The following is an 18,339-nucleotide window of genomic DNA, read 5'->3' on the forward strand; positions in this document are numbered from 1 at the left end:
CAGGTGATCTGAAGCACATCACCAAACTGAAGCCCTGGGGCCTTTTTGAAGTGTTGGTGGAAAAATATGAGTGGTCCCAAGATGAGGCAGCTGCATTCACAGACTTCTTACTCCCTATGCTGGAGCTGATCCCAGAGAAACGAGCTACAGCAGCAGAGTGTCTCAGGCACCCCTGGCTTAACTCCTAGAAGCTTCCAAGCAATGCCACAACGTTATACTCTGGTTTACAGCATAGCCTACACACCCAGCTGCCCTTTCCCAGATCCATTTTTCTCCTTGTTCACTTTCAGTGTGGAGTTCTTCCTTCAAGGCTTCCAAGATTTTAGATAAATCTAACCTGTTCTGCTGAGTTTGTTTGTGTGACTTAATGGGGACTCTCCTCAGCCAGTGGGCATCATCTGTGTTTTTGCCTTGATTGGGCTTCACCAAAGACTAATTGACTAGAATAAGAGATTTTTTCCTCAGTGTCCTCACTGTTAGGCACCGTGTGTGACAGATGTGAGCTCACCCGTGCTTGGATATCTCCCTTAGCTAAATTCCAGCTCTTCTTTCTTCCCATGAAGATCTCACTGACTCAGGAGTCAATTTTCCCACTGTTGATCCAGTAGCTACTGATGGGGTGAGAAGTCACAGTTGGCATCAAGGTGGTGCCAGATCCTTGTTAGAGCAAAGACCTTGAAATCCTCCATCACTCTCTAGGTGTCTACTGTGTTCTTTGCTTTCCAGTCACAAACTTTTATTTAGTTCTAGCTGCTTTTGAAAGAGCTTTTTAAACCTAGGTTTTAGTATCCTTTATTTCTTCCTCCAAAGTGCCCTGTCCATTTACTTTTTTCTCCTTCCCTGTGCCCTTGATAGTCAGAATAGTTTCTGGACTTGGTGATGTTTTCTATTTCAATGCCTGTGACTAAAAGGTGACAAGCAAAATAAGCAAAAGCTGGAACTGACTCAACGCACAACCCTCAGCAAACAGATGGGTGCACCCTCAGCCTGCAGAGAGAGCCTTGCAGGCAACTCTTAACATTATAGTGAGCCATAAGTTTCTGGGGTTTTTTATCCCTTACTGGCACTTTTTTGCCTTGCTTGAAGTGGTATTCATGAGAGATTGGCTTTCACTAATGCAGTCTGCTCTGACTTTTCATTTTTGACCATTCACTCTTTTTTTTTTTTTTTTTCCAAGGGAAGGGTTGCAGTGCCTGTATCACAGCCATGCTGCAGCCCTGGACTTTGAAAAGCAACACTTGAAGTTCCAGTGTAAAGATTTCTTTTAATTTGCTTCAGGTGCAGGCCTTCAGAAATAACTTCCCAGGATGGGACTGCCTTTTATTTTCTGGGCCATTAGCACAAGAAGAGAGCTAGCAGAAGTGGAAGAGAACTGACTTTTCCACATAGATACTGGATTAGAAGCTGTTTCTAGAGTTACCCTGAATAAAAAGTGTTCTATGGGGTTTCTATGTAAACTTCTCAGAGGGGGTTTGGACATAATGGGTTAAATGAATTAATTTTAATTAAAAGTTAAATCACTGTGGCATTTGATAGTTCTATGATGGCTTCTTCTAGACTTGCCCATCCTGTTACAGATTCAGTGCATCCCACTCTTCTCTAAGCAAGATTTGGCAGCGTTGAGACTTCAGAGTCACTTCCTTACTCTGGACCAAACGGGATTTTGGATTTGTGGTGGCTTGCAGAGGATAGAAGTTGCTGGAGACCATGCAGATGCTATCCAAGACAATTTCCATTGCCAAAGCTGCCAAGACCACTGTTACGTGTCACTTCTATGTGTGTGTGTTTGGGAATTGTGGTTTGTAAGGATCATTCACAAACCAGGTCATTGAATCCACTTGAACAGAGTTTCTCCAGTTCAGAGCCTGATTTGGCTTATTTATGCAAATCATGCTGCATGTTCCTTTAGTGGTAGATCAGGTTCTCTATGCATATAATTAAAAAAAAAAAAAAGGCAGGTAACATACCAAAAAATGTTTAAAACCGCTGAGTTAACCTTTTGTTTTTTTGTTTTGTTTTTTTCCTTTCATCTGGCATTTTCCAGTTGTGGGTCACTTCTGTGTCTGTTACAGGAGGACTGCAGACAGTACTGGGTTCCAGCTGACTGTGAAATACATTGGCAGGGCAAACAATTCCTGTGGTCTTGAAAGCTCACCTGGTCGTGCCGACTTGAGAGTGGCTGATGAAGGAACATTTCCCACAAGGGCTCTGCACTGTTTGACTGTTGAGAGCTCCTGCCCATCCTTCCTTCCCTCCCCTCTGCCAGCCCTGACTGGAGGGGAGTTTTTTTACCACGATAGCCGAGGCCAGAGCCAGCCTGGGAGTTGAAGATGTGCAGCAGCAGCTGCCAGGATCCAGTCTTGTGCCGTCTGCTCGTTCACTTGGGGTTTGTTCCATTTCCAAATTGCCGTGAAGTGCTCACGCTAAAGGATTTGTACTTGCTGTGTCAGTCTAAAACCTGAAGGAAAATACATTTTTATTCTTTCTACTTGGGTGCTTTGTCTCTTTTTTTTTTTTTTTTTTTTCCCTCTGTGAAAGCCCTGCAATAAACAGATTATTTAATAACTGAGCCCTAGTCTTCATACATTCCCCTTGTAATTCTCTTCTTAGTCAGGGGCTCAGGGATGGAATTTGCTTCATTAGTGAACACTCAGTTTTGATTTCCAGAATGAGGTAGGTAAAGATTTTGTTGCTGATGTTGTGATCCATTTTAAAAAGGGAAGAGTAAAAAAAATAGGACAACTCTGCTGGAATTTTTCCATTCTAAAATACATTTTTCTTCAAGTCTGTCATATCTCTGCTGTCTTATCTAGCTAAGGGTCTCAATAAAACCTTTCCAAACATTTTTTTAGAGGAAGCATAAAACTGGAAGAGTACTTGTTAGAATTGAACTGAATTGAGTGCTGCAGGAAACCAGTTTACAGCAAGTAGAGATGAAAATGATAATGCAGGGTGGTTTAGGGTTCTGGCCAGGTAAGAGCTGCTTTGTCTTCTGCAGAAGTGAGCTGGGCCAAGAGCTGCCGTGGGTGGGTGTTGGATGGGATGGAGATGATGGCTAAATCAGATTAATTGGGTGGTGCAGGGAGTTGATGCTGACTGGCTGTCAGCATCCTGTCCCAGGCCTGCTGCCCCAGCATGTTGGTTCCTGGTTTTGCTGTTTGTGGTTTTCTTTTTTTTTTTTCCCCCAGAAAAGTGCCCTTTTCTAGAGGTTGTGTTTGGTTATTGTTGCCCAGAGTAGGAAAATGATTCATGGCTCAGCTGGGAATTGGCCTGTCATGGTATTTTTCCAGTAAAAGGGCAACCTGGGTTATGGCAGAGGGTTTCCTCTGCCCTCAGGAGATGAGCAAAAACGCAAAACACTGTTTTGGTGGTGTTTTGTTTTTTAATTCATAAATTATTTCCTCAAAAGAAGGTGTACAAACCCCACAAAAAGCAGCAAATTGCCATCCTTCCCCTCCTGTCCCTCTTGCTGACGGACTCAGAAAAACTCTTGTGTCCATTTTGGGCTCTTCCCACCAAATAAGCTCCACAAGAGCTGTGAGCCAAGAGTGGCCCCATGGGTGAAGAAAACAGCTGTAGAAAATCCACAGAATTTGGTAAATTTAAGCTTCCTAGAAGAGTCACTTCAAAGAAAAGGGCTGATGGAAGAAGAGCTCTGGATGTCCCTGGGAACAGAAAGAGTAAGTCAGCTGTTGGGAAATGGAGTATGACTTCAAATTTTATGCTTGTTTTATTTTGCACTTGGCAAGGGTTTGTGCTTTCCCAGTTTTGGGAGACAAAGCAAAGACTATTTCTTCTTTAACCATAAATAAAACCAATGTGACTCCAGTACCAAAATCAGCTGTCAATCCTTTGGTAATCAGAATACAACAGTGACATTGTGGATGCTGGGAATATTAAAAATCTGTGTGGGTTATCACTTACATGGTGATCAGCTCTGTCAGTCATTTCCCTCTTCTGTAAAACAAAAAAGAGAATTGCAGAGTTAGTGTGTAAAACTGAAAGGATTGGGTGTGTTTTCCACATTTGTTGTCAAAAAGGAGTATGTTTGAAACAAGATTAGAAGAAAGCTCCAGAGGCTTGGGAAAGGAAATCTGGGTGAATTTGGGCTCCTGCATTGTTCTCCTTTAATTTTGTGCCTTCTGCTGGCTCTCCAACCCTACAGAGCAGTGTGTGTGACTGTGGCAGGGATGAAGCCACCCAAGCAACAGCAATAACCTTGATGCCTTAAGTTTTAGCTTTCACAATTTCCAAACTCTGTACTTCATTGTGTGTGACCCTGAACTTCATATAAAGTGTTAGCAAGATCTCCTCACAGTTCAGTCAGACAAAACAATCCTTTTCCAGCTTAAGAACCAAAGACAGTTACAGCTTCCAGCCCAGAAAGTGCAAACAACAGTGAATTGAGGAGAGCAATCTGCGAGGATGGGACTGCAGAACCTGAGCTGGAATTGGACAATGAACCCCAATATGGAAATGCACCAAAACTTACAAAAGCGTGAAAACTCATGACCTGGTCTGTATCTTGGGTGGAGCCACAGCCAGGCTCTTGCACTGCCCAAGGTGAACCCATTTAATAAATCCCTGCTTTATTCCTTTAACTCTGCCCAGCCTCTGCTCCAGGCAGCCTCTGCAGGCATCACCTGCGGGGCTGAAACGCTGCTGCAGGAGCGTTCAGGAGCAGCCCCGCTGCACTCACCTTTATTCTCCACTTTGAAATCCGAGGGCAGGAGGTTGTCCTGCCGGTTGCCCAGCACGAAGGCCAGGAAGGAGAGGATGAGGGCGTCCAGGATGCCGATGATGCACAGGATGTAAGCCCAGCGCACCGTGCAGGCTCCCAGCGTGTATTTGTCCGTTTTGTCCCCGCACATTCTCCTCACCTCGCTCGAGTCCCAGCCATCAGGGTAGATCAGGCAGCCGATCATCAGCCCTGTAGCTGCAGGGACAGGGGGACATTGATGCTCCTGAGCTGCTGCTGATGCCTAAGATTTTTAGTTTTACATATGTTCATATATTCGTTTTGTAGATTGTTGTAGCTTCTAGTGTTTTTCCTGTCTTTCTTCCTTACCTTTAGGAAAAACAAGCTAACCTTATAAGCACATTCCTAAATATTGTTGAGTCTTATTCCACGAAGACAACCGACTTCAAGAACGTTCTGTTTTCCAACCAGAATCTGGACCAGACATAACAAAAGTGAGGCAAAAGAAACCTCTGGACTGCTTCCAGAGAGTCAGGAGCCCAGGAATGACTACCTAGCCAACTAACTTTTTGTTTGGACAGTGTATGATAAGTGTACTAATCTACTAACCTTATAAAATCGTATCATTACTATACACCACGTGTACTTTTCACCGTGCTGTTCACCTGAAAGCTTTCACCTGAAACTGATAAAGGTTTGCTTTTATATTCACTCCAATTGGAAAGATTGGAAAGATGTATTCTATTTCCCAGGCATCAATACCGAAGTGGAGAGAGCTGGAGGAGCAAACATCATGCTGCAAACACATCAGGTACTACAGACTTGTCCCTTGAAAGGTGCTGTGGTTGCTCATCCCCTTGGGCTCTGCTCTGCTCCACAGGCTGGGAGGAGCAGGATCCTGCTGTGCTGCCTTCCCACGAGTCAAGGACGTGCTGCACCAGCATCTCCTGTCTCAGTGTTGCCCAGGCAACGTCTCTGCTCCCTCTGCACAGAGCCCTGGCCGTGTCACTCCAAGGAAACATCTCCAAACAAAACTGCAATGGGTTTAGTCTGTGTGAGGTGGAGACCCTGGCCTAGTGCCTTGCAGCTGATTCCAGCCTAGGTTTGCTAAGGTAGAGCTGCTGTCAGCAGCAGCTTTGCAGGCAGATTAATTCTGCTTGTTCAGCTGTGGTGGTTCTAGCAGCAGCTCCTCCTGTGCCTGCTCTCAGAGCTCACACACAACCTCAGCAGCTGCTCCAGCCTGGCCACAGTGTCCCCAGCACCTCACCTTTGCAGCTTTGCCATGGCAGCTGCACCATCCCCAGTGCCAGCAGGTTTCTGAAGGGCAGCTCATGTCCCAAAATCTCAAAAGTGCCTTTTCCCCCCTTTCAGAGAAATTATATTTACTGGATAAGAACAACGACCAGGCTTGGGATGAGTTCATATGCAAGATTTTGGGACATTATGAACAAAAACCCTTCACATGCTCCACTCCTACGTTGGAAGTAACTGGTGCAGACGTGAGGCAGTCCCTGACTCCTCTCACACAGGAGACAATCTCGTGGTGGACAAGCAGATGTTTGTCCCTGCCCCTCATGGACATCTGCAGCCTCCTTAAATGCACCCTGCCCCACACCAGTGCCCCTTCTCTGCCACCAGGTGTTCAGTAAACCTGAACCCCCTTCTGGGGCAGTGGCCTTGTCCTTTGCCAATGTTTTCTTTTTCCCCGGCTTGGGGACAAGCCAGCAGCAAGGTGAGCAGGCAGCTTCCTTGGTCTGCAGACAGGATTTCTCTTCATGGAAAGGCAGTGGGTTAAGTACATACAGAATAAATCTTCCCTGTACTAACAGAGAAATAGGGGAAGCAGGAAAGAAATAACTTCTGTAAAATTGTGCCCTGTTGCAGAGCAAAGGCCAGGAAATGGATCCTCTCTTAGCCTGCCCACTTTTTAAAATAATTCCTGAAATGCAGCGGTGCCTGTCCATCTGGCCAGAAACTGCCTGTGACAATTTTCTCTTCCCCCATTCACAACAACAACAAAAAATACCTGTTAAAACCCCAACTACCAGCAAAGCCTTGCTGTCCTCCTGCTCCCCAGGAGGCTGAGCTGCCCCAAGCTTCTTATCTAAATCTTTGCTTGAGCTCGATTCTTTAGCTGGGAACTGAAGAAACCCCGCGGGGTGTCAGCGGGGGCTGTGCCAGGGCTCACATGCATGATTCAGGAGCTGGGTTGGGTTTCAGCTGAGGCTCAAACACAGCAGCTGGGTTACCAGGTGTCTCAAGTACCTTGGGGGGAGAGATGGGCAAGGCTTGAGAACCACAGGGATGAGCAGCAAAGTGAGAAAATGCGAGTAATGGTACCAGATCAGTCAGTCAGTCCCCTCCTCGTGTTTCATCTTCCTCGTGCATTATTCCCTGAGGAGAATAATGAGGAGAATAATTCCCTGTAGTAACTCAGGGAGTTACTACAATGGCCCAGCAAACGTCAGCACTGTCTCCCTGCTTCATTCCTGTAGGATCCCCAGCACAGGAGAGCGCTCTCTGTGCCCTGGGGGGGTTTTTGGTGCTCTCGAACTGATCCTCTGAAGCCTCCCTGCGGCTGAGCAGGAGCGGTGGCGCCGGGAGAAGCTCCCCCAGGCAAGGGGGACACAAGGTTTGGCAGCAGCAGCAGCAACGCCCGGGGAAGCATCACCCGACACGCGGCGAGCCTGCTGTGTCTCAGCTGCTCTGGAAGGAGTTTTTTTACTAAAAACTCCCCGTGGTAACCAGAAAGAGGGAACAAATGGCATGGAGGTGACACTGGGGTCTCTTAACCGGCCAAACCCCCGGCCCCATCCCCAGCAGAGTCGAGGGCAGAAAGGGAAAAGGGTCGGTCCATGGGCAGCCCCCCCGCTCCCCGGGCATCCCCCCAGCCCCGCTCACCCGCTGCCAGCTGCATCCAGGCACACACTTTGTACACGGTGGCTGCGTTGCAGAAGAAGAAGAGGCTGAAGCAGAGGATGGTGCCGATGATGAGGAAGGTGGAGACACCTACGAAGAACATGGCAGTTTTGAAGGCACTGGAGGGGATGGTGCCGAAGTCCAGGGGGCTGCCCTTGCAGATGAGCTCTCCGGTGAGCGCGTTGCCGATGCAGTAGGAGAAGAGGCCGAAGTAGCCGGCCTGCGGCGTGTCGATGCTGTCGCCGATCCAGTAGGGCTGGATGAAGGTCACCACCATCAGGATGGAGAAGCAGAGCGTGAAGAGGGCCCAGAGCACCCCCATGGCCCGCGCGTTCCGCACATAGTTGGTGTGGTAGATCCGGGCCGCCTCCTGCGCCGGCAGCAGCTTGGACATGGCGGGGGCAGCGGCCCCAGACCCAGACCCGGACCCGGATCCGGCCCCAGACCCAGACCCGGCCCCGGCCCCGCTCCGGCCCCGCCCGGAGGCAGCGGGGGCGGCGGGAGGCTCCGGTAGCGGCGGGACCGCCCCGGGGAGCGGCGGCGAGACCTCCTCCCAGCCGTGCCGAGCCGGGGGGACTCGGGAGGAGCCGCAGCGACCCCGCTCCCGGAGCCGGGGCGGGCACGGGAGGAGGCGGGCGGTGCCTGTCGGGATGAGCCTGTCGGGATGCGCTGCCGGGATGCTCTGAAGGAGCCCCGAGGATGTGCCCTGTGTGCCTGGGATGCTCGCTCGGGATGCGCCCTTCGCCTCCTGCGTGTGCTCGAAGACACACCCCGGGATAACCCAAATATCCCCATGGTCTGTCCTGCGATGCACCCTGTGCCCTGTGCCCTGGGCTGTGCCCCAGAGTGCCCCTGTGCCCTGCAATGCACTCAAGGGTGCACCCTGACCCCCCCGTGCCCCCAGTAGCGCCCTCGGCTGTGTCACCCACAATCGAGAGTGTCCCAGGATGTGCCACATGCCTCAGGATGGGTGTTGGGATGAGACCCCAGGATGTGTCTTGGCCCCCAGCATGCGTCCCAGAATGTGCCAGGAGCTGAGCCACGGCTCCCAGGATCTCCCCGGGCTCTGCTCTGTGCCCTGGGGGCTGCGGGCAGAGAGGGAACATCCCCACAGCTCCACTGCAGGAAGGGAAATGGCTCATCCTGGCAGCAGGACACCCCGGGGTGTCAGCCAGCGCCTGGACAGGGCCAGGTCTCTGCCCAAACCCCCTGTCCTGCTGCCAGAGGAGCGTGAGCAGCCCCGGAGGGCTGCAGGCACTTGTGGCCACCTTGGGACCTCTCTCCAGGAGCCCTGAGTGAGCACACAGGTTCGGCTCCTGTTGTGGGGGCCGGTGCCAGTGTGCCAGTGTGACAGTCACCCCGCAGCCAGTGCCAGCCTCAGCATCGCTCCTGTGGCTGTCAAAGGCCAGGGCTATGTGGCCATTAATCATGTCCAAGAACATGATCAAAAGCTGTGCCGTTCCCAGGGCTGCTTTCCTTTCATCAGCCACACTCCCCTCCCCAAGCACTGAAACACAGAGCAAATATTTGGCAGGGCAGGCTGAAATTCTGGGACTTGGGCTGGGGACCTTGGTGGGCTCTGGATCCTTGCAGGGGGCTGTGCTATCCTGCACAATATGAACTTTCTCCAGCAGGTTTCTTGATGTCCGTGATTCCATTTGAGAGATGGAGGATCTGGTGGTTTACCCACGGAGCAGAGCTCCTGCTGTGGCCACCAGCCCTCACTTTGCCCATGAGCCATCAGCAGCACCCAGCAAGGAGGTCATTCCAGAGAACTCCAGCTCCACAGCCCACTGCTGCCAGGGGAAAGCTGAGAAGGGAAGACTAGCAGCACGGAAGTGCCATTATTTTGTGTTCTTTTTGGCCAAATGAACTATTTAAAGGGCAGGTTGACATTGCCAGTGTGGGACACTCACCTGGGAACAGGACCTGGTAGCCTTGGCTGCCCAGGCATCGCTGTTTCCTTGCCCTGGGCAGTGCAGCAGTGCCCCAATGCCACGAGCTGAGGTGTGATAGGGGCAGCCCTGTCAGCTGATGGAGACAACAGCTATAAAACACCTGCTGGCCCCGTGGCAGAGCCACAGACAAGCCTGCCATGGCCAACGTGCTGCCTGCCTGCCTGCTCCTGGCCCTGCTGCTCCTGGCCCCAGCCCTGGAGGCACATCAGGAGAGAGGGCTCATCTTCAACTTGGTAAGGGGAGCCCAGCCCTGTCCTTGGCACAGGATGCTCCCACTGCTGCAATGGACACACATGGAGGGTTGGAGGTGTCTGCTGGGTTTTCTGGTGGTGTGAGGGAACTTGGAGCCTGGGAAATCAGTTCTATAAAGGGATAGGGAACACAGAAAGTGGATCAGACTGAAGCTCTCAGCTGCCTGAGCCAGCCAGGACCCCCACCCTGGGTGGTTCATAGGGGCTGGGGAGGGGAAATGCTTTTTCTGTGGTGTCTCAGCCCTACTCTTGCGAGTCCAGCAAAAAACACATTGGTGGGTTTTATTTTGGGCCAGACTGAGGAAATGCTACAGAGTGGGAGGTTGGGGCATGGGGCAGTGGTGCTGAGCCTCAGCCAAAAGGGAGAGCTGGTGTTCAACACGCACCCAAACCCCTTAGGCTCACAGCTAGGGTGAGCCTAAAGGGGAACAAAGAGAGACCTGGTGCTCAGGCCTTGCCTTGTGCTGCAGGAGATCGGGGAGCTGTGCATGCAGAGTGCCCAGTGCAAGAGTGGCTGCTGCCACCGAACCAGTGGCCTCAGCCTGGCCCGATGTGCTTCCAAGGCAGCTGAGTTCCAGGAGTGCTCCCCAAAGGTAGGTGCTTCCTGCTCCCAGGGCTGGGATGGGGCATGTCCCCCACTCTGCACTGAGTCCTTGTTCCCTGCAGAGCATCTATGGGGTCTACTACAAGTGTCCCTGTGAGAGTGGCTTGACCTGTGATGCTGATAAAACCATTGTGGGCTCCATCACCAACAGCGACTTTGGTGTGTGCAAGGACCCCCAGGACTCCTCCAGGCGGCAGTGAAGAAAGAGCCCCCCCGTGCCCCTCTGTGCTGCCCCTGCCACCTGGTATTTCCCCCTTTCCAGGGATTCCTGGGTCTGGCTGTGGGAGAATTTGAGTAAAGAATAGCTTCTGCTAAGATGCAAGGTGGTTTTTTCACCCAGCCCAGCCCACTGGCCCCAGGACAGGGACAGCAGTGCCAGGAGGTCCTGGAAAAAGCCACATGGACGTGATGGCTTTACCTGTATGTGTGTAATCATACAATAATCTGGACTAGCAGCAAGCCATGGGCTGAGCTCTCAAGGGGAGTTTTAAAAAGAGGATGCAGGGCAGGGAAAGATGCAGCAGCCCCAGGATCTGAGGGAGCCACTTGGGTTGTGCTTGCCTTGGTTTATTTCCTGCTGTGGCTGCTCTGGTTGGAAACATTCCATAGAAAAGTTTGTTGCCAGTGAAGAGGGACTTGCAGGTGGTATTGAAGCTGTGGGTTCTTGGGGTGCTTGGTGGTTGTGTCCAGCTCGGTGTCACCACTCTGCAGGCTCTGGACCCCCTCCTCAGGGTGGGCAGATGTGGCTCAGCCAAGTGGGAGCCCCCCCTGGAAGGGACCCTGTGCAGCAGCAGCTCTCTGTGCCATGGGAGCCTCCACCAGCATCTTGTAGAGCACTTCTCAGGCTGCAGGATGTGCAGAAGCTTTGGGAATTTGGGATAGACCTGGAGAGTGATGGTGCTCAAGCAGCCCCAGCTGGCAGTAAGGTCCCAGTCCCCTCAGGCCTGCCCTGGCAGAGCTGTGCCCTGGGCAGGATGGGCTGCAGGGTGTGATGCCCAGCTCAGGGTCAGCGTTTTGGGCATGGGGAGGGAGCACAGATGTACCACAGCAGGGTGAGGAAGAGGAGGCACCTGTCTAGAGAGCTGTGGAAGCAGCAGGAGGTGAGGGGATCATCAGAGAGTGTGTTCTTGGCTTCTCCAATGCTGACTTCACCCCATGTTTTTCTATCCCTGAGGCAGAGCAAGAACCAGGCACTCAGCACCACTCCCCACTGCCCCGAGGGCTCTGCACCACATGGGGAGGCCACAAAGGCTGGGGGCAACCCCTGGCAGCTGAGGAGGTTCTCCAGGAAATTTTCTTTTCAGGACAAGGGTGACTGACACCTTGAGGATCCGCACCTGCAGAAACACCAGGGACACATCTGGGAAGGTGGCACAGCGTGGGGGAGTCCCCATTGTTGAAGGGGAACAGGGGGGGGCAATGTGGGGACCTGCTGGCCCCTGCCAGTCTGGCTCAGAGGAGCTGCACGAGGAGAAAATTCTGACCTGGATTTTAGTTTTGAACTTGTGATGGGTGGGGAATATCTGGAGGGTCTTTATCTCATTGTCACGGTGGTCCTGGCGAGAGGCCACCAGAATAATGTCCTTGCTGGTGCAGGATGAGGTGTGGGGTGAGGGGTAGATGGGACAGGGATGGGGACAGCAGCCAGCCCCCCTTCCAGAGCGAGGGGAAGGGAAAAGGGACACAGGGTCTGTCCCTGGACTCCCCATCCGTGTGCTGTTCCAAGCAGCGGGAGCACCCCGCAGAGGCTGGCATTTCCTGGGACACACACCGGGGAGCCCTGCCTGCCCAGGGCTGGCCTCGCCCGGGGCTTTGTGCTCTTGGCAGGGGCAGGATGTGAGCAACGCCCAGCCCCGGCCGTGCCGGCACCGGCAGAGGGCAGCGGCACCGTGCCCACAGCCCGGGGACCCCAGCCCGGCAGGGACCCCCAGCCCTGGGGCGGCCCCCCTTGGGGGTCCCTGAAAGCTCTGACACTCCGAGTCCTGCACTGGGGGTCCCCCTGGGAGGAGGGGGGTGATGTTTGGGGCGGGGCAGGCAGGGTTAATCTCTGGTGTGCTTGTTGGGGGGATTCTGCGGTGTCCTCGTTTTTGTGGTGTCCCCGCGCTGGCAGAAGGACGATGGGGGCACCAGAGAGGTGGGAAGGGGGTGGCTGTGCTGAAGTGGGGGACGCATAAATCCCCCCCTGCCTCGCCCCATCTCAGCCCTATATTTACTGGTGAAGCCGCAGCTTTATTTTGGCAGCTCTTGGCTGGTAAATATTGGCTTAAACCGAAAACCAGACGCCTGACTCACGGCGTCTTAACAAACACAGGAAGGGGCCCCTGGCGCGTGTGGGGTGCTGCCAGCCCTGGGGACAGGGGGACCCTCCAGCAGGGTGGGGGCAAACTCAGCTGCAAAGCCCGGGGTGAGCAGAGCATCCCTGTGCAGGCAGCGAGGTGTGGGGAGACCTGGGGGACTGGGGAAGGAGGGATACAAGTTTTGGGGTGCCCCTTCCTCCCCCTCTGCCCAGCACAGGAGTCTCCCTGCTCGGTTAAAAAGCCGCGAGGAAAATGAGACTGAAGGGATGCGGGGGAGGAGGGCAGCCCAAGACCCTCCCCAGCCTCACCCCATGGGCAGGATTGCCCCCCACTGTCCAAGCCCATCACCCGAGGGGTGTCCCGCTTAGCAGAGAGCTGTGTGACACATCCCCCGCCCCAGTGCCCCCCTCACCCCCGCCCTGGCCGTTGTTACCGAGGGTACAGGATGTTCTCACTCAGCCGAGCTCCCGCTCCCCAACCTCTCCCCGCCTCTCCCCCTTTCCGCCAGCCCTCGGCCTTCACCTCTCCTCCTCTGCACTGCTTTAACCCTTTTTCTTGCCCCCAAACACCGTCCTTTCCTCTTCTTCTTTTTCTCCTTCTTGATTTCTTTTTAATCTCCGCGCAGATGCTCTGAAACTCCCCCTCTGCCCCTTCCAGGGCATCCCTGCACCCCAAACTCTCTGCAGCTCCAGTGGGGTGCCCACCCAATGCCCAGCTTTGCAGACAACCCCAACAAAGCCACCCCATTCCCAGCCCTGCAGAACACTCCAAGGAAAAACAACCTGTGTGTCTGGGGGGGTGTTGGGTGTTTGCTCGTGCAGCCTTCACCCTGGGGGCAGAGAGGCTGCCAGCCCCAGCTCCAGGACGGGGGGAATGTGTTTTTTGGGGGAGACTGAGCTGCCCCTGGCCCCCAGGGCGGAAGGGACAGGCAGCAGCTCGGCAGCTCAAGCTTAGGACAGTGATTTTGGGGGGGAGAAGACCCCGGGCACAACCTAATTCAGTGTCCACACACACAGCACACCCCAATTCGCTGCAGACTGGGGTGACAATGGGGCTGATCCTGCAGCAGGGTCAGAAGCGCTCCTGAGGTTTGGGTTGGGGGGTACAGGGGATGCTTTGGGGCAGTCCTGGGCTGCTTGTGCCTGAGGGGTTGCCCAGAGACATCTGGGAGTGCACAGAGGTGTTTGGGGGTGCACAGAGGCACCTGGGGCTCCCTGCCTGCTGTTGGCTCTGGGTTTGTTCCCCCTATAAGCCTTTGGCCCCCGTGGTGGTCAGGACATGGCAAAGCCATGGCTGGTGCAGCCCAGGGGGGCAGTGGCCCCTCTCAGGGTGTCCCTTGGCCACAGCAGGATCCAGAGGGATGAAGCACATCCTGGCAGGGTGTGGGAAACCCCAGCCAGCACCAGGGATTTGGAGAATCTCAAATCCTAGGGGAGATACCCCAGTCTGCCCCCACCACCCTCTGCTGGCCTGGGACACCTCAAGCTGTGCCTGCAAAACCTCCATGGCAGCTCCAAGTCACGGGGCACAATGGGGCGCAGACCCCAACTGCAGACCCCAGGGATGTGAGGGCCTGATCCTGTGACTTAAGGTTTTCCTAAATCTGGGCCAGGTTTTCACTGTCCCAGAGAGATGGCTTTGGGATGAAGCTGGCGAGAAGCCATCCTTCAAGCTCTCTCTGGAAGAAAAGCAACCTTTCTAGCAAAAAGAAAAAAAAAAATTCATGGAAAGCTCTGGTTTGCCTCCTCTTGCCAAAACCAATTGTTGATGATTTTTCACGGCTGCTTTGACTTTGCCTTTGCCTGTGACAGAGGGAACAATGTCAGACACGCTCCCGTTTTCCCACTCTGATTTTTTCCCCTGAAGCGGGAAGAGAGGAAGGATCCGACTGAAGGACAGGGACCTGTCCTAGGGAAATATCAGCCCCAGGGGCTCCCAAACCTGGCGTGAGGATCTGAGTCTTTCCTCCATCCTCAGGGTTGGCTTTGGGGCTTTGGGGCTGGAAGTGGAGTCTCTTGAAGATGTCCCCAGAGCTGCCAAGGGCTGAGGACTGCCCAGCTCAGGGCAGTAGTGGAGGTTGCAATTGGGACATGGGGACACAGAAGTGGCCCTGGGAGGACATCCAGGCACCCACACACCTTCCACAAGCTCCCCCGATGTTGTCCACCAGGGTACAAGTGGAAAAATTCTTCATCCTGAATGATTTGCACTGCTGGAAGTAATGCACTACAGGGAGGTGAGGAGGAAGAGGAGGGGATGTTGGGCTGCACCAGCCTGGGCAGAGCTCGAGGCTGCAGCAGCCAGTTTGGGGGAAGTGCTCCCTGCAGCTGGGTTCCCCCTCAGAGGGTATTTTTAGCATTAAATTCCTTGAAATGCTGGCAGGGGAAGCAGAGTGAGGGTGAGGAGGGGAGGATTCTGGGGGATACCTCCAGGACATGGATGGGGATTCACTCTGGGGGATGCTGAAAGGGTTTTGGGGGCGATGCTGGGGGGCATGCAGGGGTTGAGGCTGGGGGGAGGAGAGGGGGATATTAGGATGTCGGGGGGGGACATGGGGGGAGTGAGGGGGTATCTTGGGTGGGGGGGATCTTGGGGAAGATATTGAGAGAGATAACAGGGGGGTCCTGGGGGTGCTGGGGGGGATATTGGGGGGGATGCCAGGTGGGATATCGAGGGGAACACAGGGGGGATGCTTGGAGGAATGCTGGGGGGGGGGGGGGATCCTGAGGGGTTGCCGGGGGGGTTTCCGGGAGGTGATGCTGGGGGCCACACCGGACCCCACCAGCCAGGAGCCCCGGGTGGCCCTGGCCGGGTGCCCCCCCGCCGGCCCGGCGCTGACTCAGGCTGTTCCCGGCGCTCCCGCGGCCGGTACATCGCGTCCCCACGCCGGGCGCCTGGCACCGCGCCCGCCCGGTGCAGCTCCCGGCAGGGGCACGGCCCGGCCCGGCCCCGGCGGCTCCTCCGGGCTCCCGGGCTGCGGCTCCCGGCGTCGAGAAGCTGAGAGAGGGTCCGAAGTCCCGGGAGATGCCGGCGGGGCTTCGGGGGACGCAGCCTGAGTCATTCTCTGTGCCCATCCCTGCCGGCTGTGCCCCCAGCCCGGGGCTCCCTGGCCCCGGAAGCATTGCCGGGGGGAATCTCCAGGAGTTTTTGAGTCTCAGATCCGTCTGGCAGGAGCATCTCCACGGCAGGGCACAGCTGAGCGTCCTCAGGGAGATCGATCCCCCATCACCCAGCCCAGGGCAGAGGTACCAGCTCGCACCCCCACCCTGACACCCCGGCTGGAGAGGGGCAGGCGGGGAGCCCCAGCCACCCTCAGCCACCTCCAGCCACCCTCAGCCACCCTCAGCCACCCCCAGTCACCTCCAGTCACCCCCAGTCACTCTCAGCCACCTCCAGTCACCCCCCAGTCACCTCCAGTCACCCCCAGCCACCTCCAGCCACCCCCAGTCACCCCCAGTCACTCTCAGCCACCCCCAGCCACCCCCAGTCACCCCCAGCCACCCTCAGTCACCCCCAGCCACCCCCAGTCACTCTCAGTCACTCTCAACCACCCCCAGCCACCCTCAGTCACCCCCAGCCACCCGCAGCCATCCGCCCTCCCCGGCGGAGGCTGGTACAGTTCGTTACGTCCAGACCGGAATGTACTTTGTGTTAGAAGTGGCCACAAGCCAGGACGGCAAAGCCGGACTTTATTTATCCTCCCTGCTCCGGCCCCGCTGCTGCATCCTGCCCTTGCTCGTGTGGGGCTGGATCTCCGGCAGGGCTGGGGGAGCCCTGGGCTCTGTGCACCTCTCTGCTGCTCATTGCCAGCCGGGGAAGGCAGCGATTTTCCCTGTTTCCTCAGAAAGGAAATAATAATGGGAAAATATTTGTGTCCTTTCATCTGGTAAAAGCTGTCCCCGGTGTCTGGAAGGGAGCGGCATGAGGGAACTCCGGGGTGGATTTAGGCCCAGTGAAGCCTCTGGAGGGAGGTGCCCCTGTCTGCTGGCCTGGGGGGGGTTTTGTAACAGGGGCCAGAGTTTGGGCCACAGTCTGGTAATTTATGAACTGGAAATGCACTTGGAAAGATCCTGGCCACACTGCAGGATAGGGCAGGAACAGACCTGGGACAAAGCAGGGACTCTCTGGGGGTCCCCACATGTGCGGGGGATGCCTTGGCCCCTCTGCTCTTAAAAAGTCACGGTGGGAGCCGTGAGTCCAGGCACAGAGGGGGAGGCTGTGGCAGCCTGGGGAGGGATCAGAGGGGTTGCCCAGGCTGGGTCTGGCCGATCATTCCGGGACTACACCCAGCATCCCTCCCACGGGCCTTCCTGCAGGAAGATTTGAGGGAGAGTTCCGCACTGAAAGCGGCTTCCCGGCTGCTCTGCATCCCCGGGGCCGAGTGTCCTCATGCCAGGCAAGGGATCTCACCCTCCTGCCCCATCCCCCCACGTCCCCACGTCCCCGTGTCCCCGCGCTCCGTCCATCCCTGCTGGCAGTTCAGCTGCACCTACAGCCAGTGGCAAGGACACGGTGTTCTCCTGTACTGTGCCGCCTGTTGTGCAAGCCCTGGCTGCACCTCCTGTAAACACAGAGCTTCCCACGACCACGGCACCCGGCTCCTGCCACGCTGCACCCCCGGTGCCAGCGGCGAGCGGGGCCCTCGGAGGGGTGGCCACGCCACGGGTGCGGGTGGGTGAAGCCGCAGCATCGTCAGGATGCAGGAAAAGCTGCTTTGATCCCCCCAAAATGGGCAGTGGTGATCCGGGTTCTGGGGGGAAGGATGGGTTTGATCCTCCCTGGAAGGGGAGGATCCCTGCCCCGGGACGATCGGTTTGTGCTGTCACACACGAAAGGAAATCAAGAGAAAAGAGAAAAACCACTTCCTCCATTCTCAGGAGATTCACTGATGTGGCTCTTCAGGGTGCAGCCGAGGTGGAGGGACTCCTCTCCTCCCCACGCTCTCGAGGCAGATTAACGCTGGTTATTTTTAACAGGAGACAAGGATGAATAAAAATATCCCCTGCTTTATTTTAATTTTTTTTCCCCTCACTTTCAGGAACGCAGGTCTCACCTCACACGAGGTGCTTGGGAGCCTGCAGGGAAGGTTCCTTGGCTTTGCTCCCTGCTTCCAGACTTTCCCCAAGACTCCCTGTCCTTTCAGAGCCGGGCTCAGGGCTGGGGCAGGACATGTGTGGCCAGCTGGAGGGCGAGGGGGAACAAGCAGTACCCCTGGCAGGCGTCACAAAGCAGAACAGGATTATTTATGGAACAGATTTCCTCCAGGTTGTGTTACAGGGATGGGGGTGAACGGGGCAGACCCCAGCACCGGGAGAGTGGAAGGTTTAGGACATCTCCCCACCCAAGAAAGCAGAGTGAGCTGAAGGGTCTGGCACTGGCATAACAGTGATTTAGAAGATGTCTTTTATCTTCTAAAAAAGCAACTCTGATACTTTCCTCCTATTTCCTCCTATTTTTTTTCTATGCAAACAAACAAATTTAGTATTTTTGTATTACAAGGACAAAGCAGGCTGAACCCCCTCATTGATGTCATTAGTTCCGTGGGATTTTTCAGGGCTTTGGTGTTGCCTCAGGAATTATGCTGTGGGGTTCCCTGGTATTGCAAACCCAC

At 54.9% G+C, this 18,339-nt stretch overlaps 3 protein-coding genes across 4 annotated transcripts in view; 2 read left to right on the forward strand and 1 right to left on the reverse strand.

Annotated features, from left to right (window-relative positions):
* Positions 1-2,488, forward strand: part of SRPK1 (SRSF protein kinase 1) — a 28,476-nt gene extending 25,988 nt beyond the window's left edge. For both annotated transcript variants that reach the window (XM_088180373.1, XM_088180374.1), the window contains one exon: positions 4-2,488. In XM_088180373.1, the coding sequence (XP_088036499.1) occupies positions 4-188 (185 nt within the window). In that variant the 3' untranslated portion in view covers positions 189-2,488. The remainder of the gene's footprint in view (positions 1-3) is intronic.
* An 871-nt stretch (positions 2,489-3,359) lies between these two features.
* On the reverse strand, positions 3,360-8,181 carry LHFPL5 (LHFPL tetraspan subfamily member 5). The gene is made up of 4 exons (XM_014872760.2): positions 7,601-8,181; positions 4,700-4,936; positions 3,925-3,957; positions 3,360-3,665 (listed from the first exon to the last, which is right to left on the reverse strand). The coding sequence occupies exons 1-3, from the start codon at positions 8,010-8,012 to the stop codon at positions 3,941-3,943; spliced, it is 666 nt and encodes a 221-aa protein (XP_014728246.1). The 5' UTR covers positions 8,013-8,181; the 3' UTR covers positions 3,360-3,665; positions 3,925-3,940.
* Positions 8,182-8,760: 579 nt separating this feature from the next.
* CLPS (colipase) lies at positions 8,761-10,746 on the forward strand. The gene is made up of 3 exons (XM_014872590.2): positions 8,761-9,809; positions 10,298-10,420; positions 10,494-10,746. Exons 1-3 carry the CDS (start codon positions 9,714-9,716, stop codon positions 10,629-10,631), a joined length of 357 nt encoding a protein of 118 aa, XP_014728076.2. The 5' UTR covers positions 8,761-9,713; the 3' UTR covers positions 10,632-10,746.
* Positions 10,747-18,339: the final 7,593 nt, after the last annotated feature.

This window comes from Sturnus vulgaris, chromosome 29 (assembly GCF_052056855.1).
Source record: "Sturnus vulgaris isolate bStuVul1 chromosome 29, bStuVul1.hap1, whole genome shotgun sequence".
Lineage (NCBI taxonomy): Eukaryota > Metazoa > Chordata > Aves > Passeriformes > Sturnidae > Sturnus > Sturnus vulgaris.

Bases quoted from the DNA above. Each gene is read 5' to 3' on its own strand.
- LHFPL5 (XM_014872760.2), bottom strand. From the start codon at position 8,012: ATGTCCAAGCTGCTGCCGGCGCAGGAGGCGGCCCGGATCTACCACACC. The intron at 4,937-7,600 runs GTGAGCGGGGCT...CTGTCCCTGCAG, and splicing joins CTGGATGCAGCTGGCAGCGG to CTACAGGGCTGATGATCGGC.
- CLPS (XM_014872590.2), top strand. From the start codon at position 9,714: ATGGCCAACGTGCTGCCTGCCTGCCTGCTCCTGGCCCTGCTGCTCCTG. The intron at 9,810-10,297 runs GTAAGGGGAGCC...CTTGTGCTGCAG, and splicing joins GAGGGCTCATCTTCAACTTG to GAGATCGGGGAGCTGTGCAT. The intron at 10,421-10,493 runs GTAGGTGCTTCC...TGTTCCCTGCAG, and splicing joins TCCAGGAGTGCTCCCCAAAG to AGCATCTATGGGGTCTACTA.